The 14,547-nt window shown below is 49.0% G+C and overlaps 1 protein-coding gene across 1 annotated transcript; it reads right to left on the bottom strand.

Annotated features, from left to right (window-relative positions):
* Window positions 1-13,150: 13,150 nt before the first annotated feature.
* Window positions 13,151-14,272, bottom strand: POU3F1 (POU class 3 homeobox 1). The gene has a single exon (XM_077837937.1). The coding sequence runs from the start codon at window positions 14,270-14,272 to the stop codon at window positions 13,151-13,153; it is 1,122 nt and encodes a 373-aa protein (XP_077694063.1).
* Window positions 14,273-14,547: the final 275 nt, after the last annotated feature.

Raw genomic sequence — 14,547 nt, 5'->3', positions numbered from 1 at the left:
CAGCTAACGCCTTGTGGGAAAGTCTGAGCCCCCTTCTGCCCATGTCTGGTAGCTCTGTATTGCTTAGCACGTTTGCCTAGACACAGGAACTTTATTTCTTCTAACGTCCCCTGGGCTCCTCCTGTGAAGGCATGTGCCTCTGACATTCCCACAACCCTCAGCTGTGCTGCCATGATCAGAGGATTTGGCTGTCAGGAGCAGGCATAGATGGACCCGTTGGGCTGAGTGTATTTCTTTTAGGCCATAAACTCTTCGGGGCAAGGACACTGCCTGGGAAGTAACTGGCATTTCCATAATCCGGCTACTACATAGTGAGGATGAGGATTTGGAGTGGTGTGACATGGTCTTGCACCTGGACAATCTCTCTGGTGCCAAATCTCGCACTGAGAGGCTGACCTTTTATTTATGGAAGGAAGTAGCTCCATTGTGCTTCAGTGGCAGGGACCCAGCATAGCCTGACGTGGTGAATCAGAAAACGCTATAGCTTGGTGTCTGCGTGTGACCTCTCCACAGTACACGCGGGATGCCTGCACTGCTTGCTGTCAGGCAGACTCACTCTTGAGCCACTTGGCAATGCACTGTGACCCATGATGATTTATGTGGCACTTGTGCAATTGATGTGCTTTGTGCCTGGGGACAGTTAAATGGTAGCGCTGTCATTAGTTTAAGAAGAGGTTAAAGGTGATCAATAACAAGGGTTTCATGCCCAATTGATCATCCTTTGCGATTTATTTCTGGCTTTTGCCTCTCATCCCATGGTGCTTTCAGAAATAGTAATTAAAGATGGTACAAATGTTCCACTAAGCAGAATATCAAACACTCAAAAGACTGATTCAAGAGTTCCCCTCTTAATGACTCTGAACAGTGCACGCGACATCTGTCTGTCCGTTCCCCAGCAGTGATGAGGCCCAGACAAATGGGAGCAGTTATGGGTTTTCTCTGCCCTGACGTTCTGCACTAATGAACAGCCACCTCCACTAGAATTCTGTTTCTAGCAAAAGATGCTAGAGGAGTCAGTATTCAGACTCCATCACAGGAAATCAGCCAGCGAGCCAGTGATTTGTGGTGGTGGGGTGGAAAGTGAAGGTAGGACAGTATGAGGGGACCAACGTGTACAGAAAGCTTCTCTACGCACCAGGTTGTCAGCTCTCATTCTCCAGCCAGGCTGCAGCACAGACTCTGTGCCCCATTTCGGCTATTATAGCAAGCACAGGACTATATCTCAGAGCCCTGACTGGAGACCTAGGTAATATGCTGGCAGGCCTTAAAGCGAGTGCGGCTGGCACTGATTTATCCTTGGCCAGCTCAGAAGAAATCTGGCTCTTGGCATGCCCAATGGCTAAGCAGAATAAGCCCGAGATTGCCCCATGGGACAGAAGGGGTTAACTAGTGTAAGTAGAGTACGGTCCCCAGATCACCTTCCCCTACTCCTGTGAGAGACTGAACAAGGTCTCAGTCAGCTCAGACCGGGGCCTGGCCCTCACGGAGTCCCAGGCCAGCATTCCACTGCCTTGAACTACAGCCCATCTGCCTGACCCTCAGCCCTGTCTGCCCACTCAGTGGGACTCCAGCACTGCAGAGCCAGCAGGAAGCCTGCAGATCTGCCCTGCTGAACTCAGCCCAGCTCTGCCACCCTGCCATTAGGGTGTGGCCAGTGGAAAGCCTGCTCGTAGGCTCTGGCAATCTGGGGCCATGACCAGCCAGCCCAATTTAGAGCAGCACTAAGTCTCTTCTAATTTGTTCCCCCCTGGTGCAGCCTGGCACCCAGCAGCCTGGAGCTGATGGAATAGGAGGAATGCAGTCGCTGAGCCGTGTCCCCTGGTGCTACAGTAATCCCTGCCTCAGTTTCCCTTCAAGTGTCTGGGTGTGACTAGATTAGCCCTGAGTCTTTAACCAGAATTCTCCCTCTCCTGAGGGCTAATTTATTGCACAACATCTGGCAGCCAAAAGAGCTTCTCCGTGCTCCTCCCACACTGGCGTTCAGGGCTCCACCCTCCTTATCAGGCCAGTGGCTTGGCTTCCTCAGCCCGCAGATTCTCCCCTTCAAGTCAAGGTTTTCATAGCCCTCCCCACCCCGGGGCCTGCAACCTGGCTGAGTGCTCCCTGGCTGTCCTTAACTGGTCTTGCAGCCTCCTTTGCAATTCACCAGCCCAGTCATCTGCCCACTCCCTGACCCTCTGCAGTTGGGTCTAATAATCCCAAACACCTGACTGGGAGAAGGGAACCATGCCCCGCCCTCTCTACAAGGATCCTGGTCCTGGGCTTTTAAAGGAACAGTGGCCTGGATTTTCCTATTCCTTCTCCCTCCCCAATACCCCCAGGGCTATCTTTTGCTCACGTCAGTCATGGAACGAGGTGACCGGATTCCCAGTCTGCCTCCTCCAGACTTAAATGGCCAGCATAAAGCCCCACATCCAATGAGCTGCACTGGGACAGAGGGCCAGTCCTGAGGCTCTGACCCATGCAATCCCAGCTCGTTATGTACAAGCTGTGACAGCTGCTGCAAGGGGCAGCTGTTGGTGATGGCAGGAGACCGTCAGCTGAGCATCAGGAGACGCATCCAACTGTGGGCTCCTTTAGACTATTGCTGGTCAAAGGAACCAGACTTAGCAGGAATCTTGGGGATCCCACTGATTGAATATAAAGCACCTTCAAGGTCAAATTCATCCTTGGCATGCGCAAGTGTGACCTCAGGCAAGTGTCACCTTTTCATTCTGGTGGGGCATTTGGACCTTCTCTGGGCTGCAGGAGTGGGGGCTCCTGCGAGCTCTGTTCCAGTAGTTTAGAGAAGACTGTATGCAACCCAGGGTGTGTGTGTGGGGGGGGCACTACTCCAGTCCTTAGGCATGTGCGTTGGGGCTCAGAGGTTAGGATGTGCTATGGACAGTAACCAGGAATCAGGGGGCAGGAGAGTTACTGAGGAGCGGGTCAGTGTCCTGACAAAAACTAGGGGACACGCAGTTCCTCCCACACGTGAATGCAGGACCTTTCAGGAGAAATAGTCCAGGAGCTCACTGGCGTTGGAAGCGGCAGGTGCTGCAAGTGATGAGTTAAGTGGTTTTTATAGTCTCTGTATGAAGACAAAATTGCATATAGCTGTTGAGGATAAATGAAGCAATTTCAGGAAAACAAAGAGCCTACTAATTCTGCAAGCAGGAGTAAATCCCATCAGGTTTCAGTCCAGTTCTGAATGACCTGGGAGCAGCATTGCGTGAGTCTCACCAGTACCCCAGCCCCAGCGAGGCAGGCGCCAGGGACAATTACTCCAGCACAGCAAACCCATGGTGCTTCTTGTTTGCTCTGGTTTGCTGAAGAATGCAGGCTCCTGCGAGAGAAGGCTGGCTGCAGGGCAGGGAACCTGCCAGGTATTTTCACAGCGCTCACCAAGGGGCTTGTTTCTGTTTTGAGCAGTGGGGTTCTGGTGACTCCAGTTGCATTCGCAAAGCTTATAAAGTTACCAAAACCCCCTCAGTGCCTCTATGGTACAGTATGATAAGGGGGCTTAGTTGGGATGGATTGTTTAGTGAGAGGTCTGTGTGTTTGTTGTGTGCGTGTGTACAGCACCTAGCACAGTGGGGTCCTGGTGCATGACTGGGCTCCCAGGCGCTAAGAACATGTCATAGTAACATAAGAGTGGCCAAGCTGGGTCAGACCAATGGTCCATCTAGCCCAGTATCCTGTCTTCCAACAGCGGCCAGAGCCAAATGCTTCAGAGGGAGTGACCAGAATAGGGCACTTTATTGAGTGATCACTCCCCTGTTGTCCAGTCCCAGCTTCTGGCAGTTAGAGGTTTAGGGACATCCAGAGCATGAGGTTGGGTCTCTGGCTAATCACCATTGATGGACCTATCCTCTGTGAACTTATCTAGTTCTTTTTTGAAGCCTGTTATATTTTTTCCCTTCACAACATCCCCCTGGCAATGAGTTCCGCAGGTTCATTGTGTGTTGTGTGAACTACTTCTTCAGCTTTGTTTTAAACCTGCTGCCTACTAATTTCACTTGGCCTGGTTCTTGCCTTATGTGAAGGGGTAAATAACCATTCACTTTCTCCACACCATTCATGATTTTATAGACCTCTCTCATATCCCCCCCCTTAGTCATCTCTTTTCCAAGCTGAACAGTCCCAGCCTTATTCATCTCCCTTCATATGGAAGCTGTTCCATACTCCGAATAATTTTTGTTGAGCATCTCTGTCCTTTTCCCAATTCTATTTTGAAATAAGGCAACCAGAACTGCACCTGGTATTCAAGATGTGAGCGTACCATGGATTTATATAGTAGCATTATGGTATTTTGGAAGCAAAGTGAGGAGAAGTGCTTTGACCAAGGTCACCCAGAAAGTTAATAGCAAAACTTGGAATAGAATCCAGAAGCCTTGATGCTCTGGTGATAGGCATGGTATAAAATTCAGATAGACTGCCAGTCTATAGCCTCTTGTTCCAAGCAATAGATCACACTTCTTTTCCATACCACACTCCCTCCTAGGCCCCATGCTTTTGTTGACTCATTTAAAAAGCCCTCCCTTGTTTTGTCTTTACTCTATTTGCTCCTTGATAATTGTGTTTGTGAAACAGAAAAATATCCACATTCTTTTAAACAAAATCTTTAATAATTTTTCAATAGAAAAATAAGAAGCCCAGTGCAATGGGCAGGCCATTTAAATTAATACAATGGTCATTGTTATTGATATCAGGACAAAAGAATGCAAACATACAAGTCTATAGCTTCCATTTTCTTTTTTTAATTGATCAGTTGCAAATTTAAATTGAATGAGGTTTTTAAATGGCTCTTTATTCTCAGCCCCTAAATGGAGGAGGATTTTCAGCCACATCTCACAAAATTTGTGTCCCCCTGCGTGGGTGAGAGAGAAATGAACATGAGGTGATGAAGAACCACAAACAGGCCAAATTTCCATGGAAACACTATAAAAAACTGAAAACTTCCACTGGCTTTGGAGCAAGCTCCCAGTGAGGAGAAGACACTGTTCCAGATTAGCAGGTTGTATTTAAACATGTACAAATATGATGGTATGTAGAAACAGAATTTTGTGCATTTATTCATTCATGTAATTCGGACACACTGGATTCGGATTAAGTGGTTCCAGTCACTTGAGACAGGGCCCTAAAATACTAATCCTAATCTCGCCCAAATTACTTGCAGAAAGGTCAGTTTCGAAAATGATAAAAGAAATACTATTCTGCGGCTGCAAAGATCATTGTCACAGTGCAGCTACTCTGTGGGGATTAAATAATAACAGGACTTTGAAGGATAATATGGGGAAAGCTATCAGGAGTGAATCACAATCTGTAGGGCTGTGTGAAGTGAATGAAGAAAATAGGACAGTTCATAAAAAGGCAAAGGAATTGGGCACTGGAGCTGGAACATAGGTGTCTTTATTCCCCAGAGGCCTCTGAAATGAAGATGCAAAATACAAAATTTTTTAAAAAAATCATACTTTGTAAAGATGTTTTCTTCATTTTTCTAACCTAGGCAGCACACTTCCCCATGGCATTCTCAGCAGCCTGTGACCCTACAGCACAAGTGTAATTAACAAAGGCCTTCTTTGCAGGGCTTACAAGAAATAACACTGATTTTGACTAGCACCAAAAACAATGGGATATCAAGCTGCATGAATTATTCATGGCGTCTGATTTAACATGAACATTATTTCTTGTGTACAGTATCATATGCTTTAATGCTGCCTTTGCAACCTCATAAGTCCCAGACCTGGCATGATTACTTACACAAAGAAGCCTGGTCTTATTAGTTCTAATTGAAACTACTGGGAACTTTCACAGGCACAGTTTACATGAATCACAAAGGAAAACATTTGATTAGCTACAATTGGCTAAATTTAAGAGAGAGCAAGTGTGGGAGCATTTATGTACCCCCAACAGATGTTAAAAATCAGCCTGACACACAAAGTTTGACCCTAAAGCTGTACTCCAACTTTGCAATGCTCTGTGGGATTCTGGATCAAAGGTTTGGGATTTGTATCTCTCTGAATTTTTTATGTATATAATATGGCCTGATTTTAGTTCTTTTACACTAGAGTAAAGCCAGGGTTGGCTGTTGGCTTCAGTGGGATAGCTTATGTGAATAGGGTTTGTTGGGTCAGGCCCTTGTGAGCAGAGAAGTTACCAAACCCAGACATTCGAATTGCCTGGTGTACCTTTTAATTCCGCCCGCCCCCGCACAAGGTCCCGTTCAAAATGTCAGAGCTAATCTGCTCTCCTGTATTCTCTTCCCCTTCAAGGGCCAATAGAGGGCAGTCAGCCTACATAGTATTCTCAGGGCAGCAGGGAGGCATCAATGTGGTGGCTAAGAGACGCAGAGCATGCATGAGTACCACAGCTGGACATGCACTGTTTCTCTAGCCCACGTAACAAACTACAAGCAAAAGCAATTGAGTCTGCTGCTTATTATTACTTGCTAAATTCAATTTACATAACTGTAAAAAAAGAGGCAGATAAATGAAATGTTTTTATAATTACTGGCTTCAGTTCTGATGCATGATCCCAGCGCAATCCTGGAAAATAAGGACTCAACTACAGGGCATAATCCAGCTTCTGTTGAACAATGGAAGTTTTGCCATCAATTGCCACAGAATTTACTGATGGGAAAAAAAAGCCCTGTAAAATTAGCCAGTCCGTGCCCTGGAGCAGGGGCTCTCAACCTTTCCAGACCACTGTACCCCTTTCAGGAGTCTGATTTGTCTTGCGCACCCCCAAGTTACACCTCACTTAACAATGACTTGCTTACAAAATCAGACATAAAAAGACAAAAGCGTCACAGCACACTAGTACTGAACAACGGCTGACTTTCTTATGTTTACCATATCATTATAAAATAAATCAACTGGAATATAAATGTCGCACTTACATTTCAGTGGATAGGCTATAGAGCCGTATAAAGTTATTGTCTGTATGAAATTTTAGTTTGAATGGACTTTGCTAGTGCTTTTTATGTAGCCTGTTGTAAAACTAGGCCAGTATCTACAGGAGTTGACATACTCCTCAAAGACCTCTGCAAAACCCCAGGGGTACGTGTCCCCTGGTTGAGAACCACTGCCCTAATAACACAGAGTTAAATGTACATCAAGTCACACACAGCCTAATCCTGCAATGGGGGCCGGAGTGGGCCAACTGAGGAACTGTCAACTGTCACTCACCGCTTCAAAGTTTCATAACAGGGCTGAATTGACCCAAACAGGGATTATGTTGCTACTGCTTTCGTTTGTGGAGAGGCAGTTCGTTCTACCAAGAGCTGAGCAGGATCAGGCCCCATGGTGCACTGGATCTAGGCATGACCTACAGTTAGTGGAATAGCGGGGCTCTGTTGCTGAGATCAAATAGGTTTCTGGGGCATCAATAACCAAGAGTGTCTAAGGCGGCAAATTTCCCCAGGTTGCAACGCTCTCCAGCCACTTCCATGGCTGTGTGCGTGCGATTAGTATAGGGCAGGTTTATTCCTCACAGACAAAGTCTTCCTCCCTTTACAGGTTGCTGCCATAACATTCTTAGACACGAATCCAGAGTATGAAGATGTTCTTGACACCCCCTGACCTTTGGCTAGACAGGCAGATGGGCAAAGCATCCATTGTCACCACCAGGCTCGCCCATCAGTTTCCTACCTTATTAAAGACACAAGAGAAAACAAGCACCACGCTGCTGAAAATTTCCCCTGCCTCACAGAATAGAGCCCGTCTCTCTCCCTGAAATATCTGATAACAATATCTAGGGCAACGCCTTTTGGGAACCACTTCCCCCTCCACACTGGCTAGATAATCATGGCAGGTTATTCTGCTCCCAAAAGAGCGTGACCTTCCCGCCTGGCTCATCAGGCTCCCTGCACTGTTATGGATTGGGCAGCACGAAGGCTGGGGAAGGGGTGGTCTGGTGACAGGGACATATTCATTGGGCTCCAACTGTCCCAGCTGGCAAGTGGCACTGAGGGGTTGTGGCTATGACTTCAGCCCCTGGGTGTGCGGGTGGATTTTACCTCCCGGCCCCACCACCCCTCGGCTGCGTAGAGCCCCATTACTCTGGCTTTCACCCACTGGGGCTACGCCTGTGAGCAAGACAAGATGGATTAAGCCTTTACTCCTCTGAAACCAAACAACTTGGAGCTCCAACCCAAGGATTGTTTCCTTGGTGTATTGGGGAATTTCTCATAATGCAGTTTCATGTTAATTAAAAGCCTGACTAGGCTGGTGATGAGTGCCGGGGGGGCTGGAACAATTTTAATAGTGGAGGTGCTGCTGATGGAAACCGTGTATTTAGTGGTTTTAATTATTACTTCAAGCCAGGGATGTGGCAGCCCCTCACCACCACTGATGAGTGTAGTATACAAACCTATGTAGACTAGAACAGAATTTGAATGTAGGTGCAATGGAAACACCTTCTGTTTTCTGGGTGTGTATGCTGTGGCCAACCACTGCCTATGGGAGCAGAGTCTAAGTTCCCTTTATACCTGCTGGTAGTGGACAGTGTTTTCATAATTGTACTTTTTCTGACCTACTAAAACTACCTCCCCATCTTTACCTGTGTTATGTCCATGTAGTAGACTGAATGCTCATGTTAACACACACACTAAAGGTTAAAAATAAAACCAAAACCACCTCCACAAAAATCCCCCAACACCCTAATTGTTATTTACTCCTGGCCTGAGAAAAGTAACTGTTCTTTTCACCGAGGCAAACCCTGGGGTATTTGGTTTTTGAAAGGACTAAGCGTTATGGAATTGCACAAATAAAGTGTCTTATTTGTGCTGTGGAATAGCATGAGCACGCTAATGCAACAGGGCTGCAAGTGCCTGATATATTCTGACAAACCAAACAACCCAAGGGTGTTCGGCCTCAGCAGAACTCACTTCACATCTTATCCATTATGGGGATGAAATGTGAAAATTGACCCCTCTTTTTTAAATAGCAATGTAATACTGTTTGCTACATGGTCTCTCTTCTTTTAACTAGCCTACCTAAATTGCTCATGATACACACAGGCACGGGCTTCAATTCTGTACTGTTAATCCCCAAATGCAAACGGGAAAGACTTCCTGCAAGCCCCACAGTGGAGTTTCTCTCTCTCTCTTTTACTTATTTCCTTCTTTTGCTTTATGACTTTAAAAAAAACCAAAACCAAAAACCCGACTAGATATCACCAAAAGGTTTCTAAAAATGGCCTCAACGTTACAATACCAAAATTAAAAGCAAGTGTCTGGGGGTGAAACAGAGAAAAAAATAAAAGCTGTAAAAGGATTTGAAATGTGGAAATGTTTCCATAGTTTCATAAAGGTATTTTGGATGATAACCTGGTTTGCATGTATTTATAATTGTTATTTTATTTCTGATGAGCGTACGCTACCAATCCATTGCAGACGGCTCAGCAAATTCTAAAATTTATAAAAACACACAAACTTTTTTGTATTCAGAATTCCACACCCCATTTCATGTTGCTGAACTACAAGTCCCTGCCTTTTTGTGAAACAGTCACATAAGCAGAAAGAAATTAAGAACATAAGCATGTAATCAAAGCTGACAAAATGCTTTATTAATCATGTGTGTTGAATCTTTTAAACAATATTGCGTTATTTTGTTGCTCTAGAGGAGTTATTAATGCGGTCTTCTGCAGTGTTTGCCAGCTTATTTGTACTGCAAGGTGAACCCATTTGCTGGTGTGCTAACTTATGGGTATAAAACATGATATTTAGTCTGATAATGGTCCATCATCATGACTTTTTTTTAAATTAAAAAAAATCCAAAGAAACAGTTGATAAGAGTAGGAAAGCTGTAGCTATTAAAATCCTTTGTATTAGCCACTACACAATAACTACATTTTTGAAAATGACAGAGAAAGTAGGATAATTAATTTATAGTAACATGGCTGATTGTGACATTTGCCTGAGCAATAATGCATTTGCAAACAAAACACTGAAGGCACAAAAATACAATAAAACCAAGCAGAAGATTTTTGTGGAAAACAGAAGATTTTTCATGTTGGGCGCAAACTGCATTATTCACACCTAAAAAAATTAATTTGTGAATTGACACACAGTAATGCCCGATCGTCAACCAAAATTCCCTTCACACCTGCTGTTTCACAAAATAAGAGATGTATCCAAAGTCAATGTGTCAAATATTATAGACTGCGGATAGGAAGTTTTCTAGCAAATTATATTATCTGACATTTTACCCACTTTATGCAATTAAACATTTCTCCAGTGTGTGAGTTCCACAGACACAGGCTTCAAAAGTTCTCTCAACATACAAAGGTTGCTGGAAACAAAAGATCTGTGAAAGTGAAAAGAATCCACTTATGTGACCTTTCCTCACAAATTCTGAGAGAAAGCAGACTTTAAAAAGATAAAAATTAATTCTTCTAGAAATACAGAGCATGAAATAAATAAGTATTCTCTAGACCCTGGTATAGGCATAAATATTAGGATAGGATACTCTATAGAAGGATCTGGTGAAATCAAAAACCATGAGAGCACAGCTTGAGTGCTAGGATGGAATTTTCTTGTATTACATTGTTGTTTATTATTTTCTGTAATATAAGGTGAGAAAATTCTTTAAAAAAAAAAACACCAAAAACATTTTCTGCTTGTATTCTATATTCCAAAAAGGCGTATTAATCTCAATGGACTATCATAGCACCCCAAATACAAATTATGCTATTCCACCGGTATTCTACATTATAAAGCTCTGTGTGTGTACATAAAAGACACACAATATAGACGCCTAAGCCATGAAGATGGAGTTTCCCAGAAGTGTAATTAACAGGAATGTGAATGCTGATTAACTGTATTGGTAACAATTGTAAACATAGGTGAGTAACAGATTTTTCACATATTTGAGTTATCTGAAAGCAAAGATTAATATTAAACAGAACATTAGAAAGCTGAATAGGAAAATAAAATTACAGGTCTTTTACCTCTAAAAGAAATTAATAATGTTGTCTTTTCAGATTTAAGTTTATGATAAATGAAAAATGAGGAGTTTTTTCTCCCTTTTCAGGTAAAATGTACATTTCTAGACTAGTGGCTTCCGCTTCAAAAAACAAAAAAAGGGTTTCCCTTTCTCTCTCAGTTAACAGGTGAGCATTTAGCCCTTTCTGCGCCTCTCTCTCTCACGGCACTAACTGCGAATATGATGGGGGAAGAGATTTGCAACAGTCACATTTTGTTTTAAATTCTACCTTCTCTTTAGGGAAATCTTTGGAACTGAAAAAATGCAGGGTATGAAGAACAAATCAGACCAGATTCTTTCCCCTTAGCTAGGGCCGCACAATATACTTATAATTTTCCTGAGATCCCTGTACGGGCAGCTCATCTCTTCCAGAGACCCTTGTAAGTGTAAGAGCTTCCACACGTTTGTTTAAAAGAGCTTGATTTTACACTTCCCTGCTGATGGAGTCCACAGCTCCTGGAGTATCAAGAGCAAGTTGCACACACTGCAGAATGGAGAATAATTTTGGCAAAACACCGCCTATAAGCCGTAGGAGTCAGGGGATCCGAGTTATAAGATTTTAGAAGGATGCAGCCAGTAAACATGGACTCTGAATCTCACTGTGACACATTCCCCTTGGACCAAACATGAACACCCGAAGTCATGATTTAGGATTCAATTCCCCATGCGGAATCAGCGGCTCCCCCCTCCAAGTTTAAATGCCATTTGCGATCAGGCCGGCAGGTGCCCTGCCCCGGGGGCGTTTATTTGCCTCGGTTTTTCAACAGTTGCAGTCCCGGTCTCTCTGGAGCTGCCCCATTGTCCTGCAGGGAGAGCACGGGACGCCCCTGCTGCTGGGAACGGGGGCTTGGTTCCTGCAGAGCCAGGCGAGGCGGTGGGAATGGTCCTTGCAAAGGAAAATCCCAACTTGCCTCAAACTTTCTACGGGGATGAAAAAAACAAGCCGTCGGAGCGGCTGAAGCAACGGGCAGCCCCGCCTGGGCCACAGGACCAGGGAGCGTCCTGCCCGCTTGGGGCCCCTGCCCTGCCCGCTCCCTGCCGGGGGTTGGTGCCCAGCCCAGCTCCCCTAACGCCAAGCCCTCGCCAGCCTCCCGGGCAGCGTCCAGCAGCCTGCAAAGAAGACACGAGACCGGTTCCGGGGGGGATGGTTTATGTACGTAATAAAAATATTTACTATAAACATAAATAGAAACGTAACTTCGCGGGCTACATAGTTTTTTGCGATTAAAAAACAAAAACTCCGAACCCAACGCTGCGGAATGAACCGAACCTGCCCGCGGGAAGGGGGGCTCTGAACGCGGTTAGAAATAAATAGAAACGGGACGGGAAACGATATTAAAATAGCCTCTCGCAATCAGTCCGTGTAAAAAACCGGCCGGGGGACGGAGCGGGGATCCGGAGCGGCGGGCACGTGTGTACATATCTCACATATTTACAGCCGGGCTGGGAAAGTTACCGCGACCCGCCCCGCACACCCCTCCGCTCCCCAGCGCCCCTCCCAGGCCCCGCAGCGCCAGCCCGGGGAGCCCCTGGAGCGAGCCCTGGGAAACTCTCCGCTCCCTGGGAAGCCAAGAGGCCGCAGTCTGCACCGGGCGGTCGGGGGCAGGCGGCCCCCCAGGAGGAGAGGGGGGATCAGCGCCATCGGAACCGGTCCAGGGGCCCGCGGGGGTGGGGGGGGAGCTTCGGCACCAGGTCTCGCCCCTCCCCGACCCGTCCCAGCCTGCAGCCGGGGGGGGGCAGGGGGGCGGGGAGCCGGGCCGGAGAGAGCCCCCCGCAGGGTCAGTGGCATGGGAGCAAACGAAGAATAAATTAGATCTCAAACCTTTGGCTAGTTCTCCTCTCGCGGCGTTTGCAGAGCCGCGGGGCTCTGGAGCGCGCGGTATTTTTGGAAGTCAAATAAATACAGCGATTTAAATTAGAGACAAATTGCAGTTGCGCACCAGTCTGAGGAATAAATTAAGGAGCGTTTTCCACGCGCCGCCCGGCGAGTCTCGGCATCCAGGGCCCGAAACCAAGCGGCAGCAACCAAGTCCCGAGCGCGACTTCCCGCCGGGGCCGCGGGCGGGGTTCGGGCTCCCTGGCCGGGCCGGGCGCGGTCCCTGCCGCCCGCGGGCCCTCGCTGTAAACTCCAGAACTGCACCCGCCGCGGCCCGGCGCCCTCAGCCCCCTGCCCCGCCGCCCAGTCACTGCACCGAGCTCTGGAGCGGGTGGTGCAGCGGCGAGGTCTCCGCCTGCGCGTAAACATCCTCCATGGGCGGGTGCGGGACCCCGGCCGGCGTCATGCGCTTCTCCTTCTGCCGCCGGTTGCAGAACCAGACCCGCACCACCTCCTTCTCCAGCTGCAGACTGTCCGCCAGCGAGGTGATCTCGTGGGCCGAGGGCTTGGGGCACTTGAGGAAGTGGTTCTCCAGGGCGCCCTTCACGCCCACCTCGATGGAGGTGCGCTTCTTGCGCTTGCGGCCCTGCGCCGCGATCTTGTCCAGGTTGGTGGGGCTGCCCGTGCTGGAGTCGGTCTCCTCCAGCCATTTGTTGAGCAGGGGCTTGAGTTTGCACATGTTCTTGAAGCTGAGCTGCAGCGCCTCGAACCGGCAGATCGTGGTCTGCGAGAAGACGTTGCCGTAGAGGGTGCCCAGGGCCAGGCCCACGTCCGCCTGGGTGAAGCCCAGCTTGATCCGCCGCTGCTTGAACTGCTTGGCGAACTGCTCCAGGTCGTCGGAGCTGGGCGCGTCCTCGTCCGAGTGCTCCTGCGGGTGGCCCAGGTGCTGCGGGGAGGCCTCCAGCTGGGGGTCGTGCAGCCCGGCCGCCTCCTCGTGGCCCAGGGGGTCCCGCAGGCCGTGGTGCAGGGCCGGCGCCGGGGGGCCCAGCATGCCGTTCAGGTTGGGGTAGGCGGACTGCGAGTAGAGCAGCGGCTGGTGGCTGCCGGACGTGGGGGACATGGGCGCCAGGTGGTGCCCGCTGCCCTGCGCCCAGGCGCCCGGGTGGCCGCCGGGCGCCTGCTGGTGCACCAGGTGGGAGCGGGGGTGGAAGGCGCCGGGCAGCTCCTCGCGGCCCGCCCCCTGCACGCCGCCCTTGCCGTGCTCGGCCTGGCCCAGGTGGGAGCCGCTGCCCCAGTCGGAGCCGGCGCTGGGCAGCCACTGGGGGTGGCCGAGGCTCACGGGGTGGCCGGAGCCGCTGGCCAGGCCCTGCAGGTACTCGTGGTGCATCATCTTCTGCACCTCGCGGTAGGTCGTGCCCTGGTGCATGCGGCCCGAGTCGGGGGGCAGCAGCGGGCTGCTGCGGGGCAGGTACTGGGCTGCGGCGGCCATGGCTCCCCGCGCTCACTGAGGGCGCTCGGCGGAGCGCTGCGCTTTAGAGCCGGGCTGCGGGGCGCCGGTGGGTGCCGGGCTCCCGGCCACTCCCCCCCGCGCCCCATTGGCTCCGCCGGCCGGGACTGGCAGGAGGCTCCTCGCCTTCATAGGGTGCCCCCGGCTCGGGGAGCTTCCTCTCGCCTCCCTCCCCGATTGGAGGCGGGGGTGCAGGCGGCTCCCAGGGATTGGCCGGGGATGCGCTGGGGCTGGGGAGCCCGCGTGCTCCTGGCCCC

The sequence above is a fragment of the Eretmochelys imbricata genome, chromosome 19 (genome assembly GCF_965152235.1).
Source record: "Eretmochelys imbricata isolate rEreImb1 chromosome 19, rEreImb1.hap1, whole genome shotgun sequence".
Classification (NCBI taxonomy): Eukaryota; Metazoa; Chordata; order Testudines; family Cheloniidae; genus Eretmochelys; species Eretmochelys imbricata.
The sequence above is the reverse complement of the archived record's forward strand: the minus strand, read 5'-3'. Positions and strand labels throughout refer to the sequence as shown.

Coding starts and splice junctions, on each gene's coding strand:
- POU3F1 (XM_077837937.1), bottom strand. CDS start 14,272: ATGGCCGCCGCAGCCCAGTACCTGCCCCGCAGCAGCCCGCTGCTGCCC.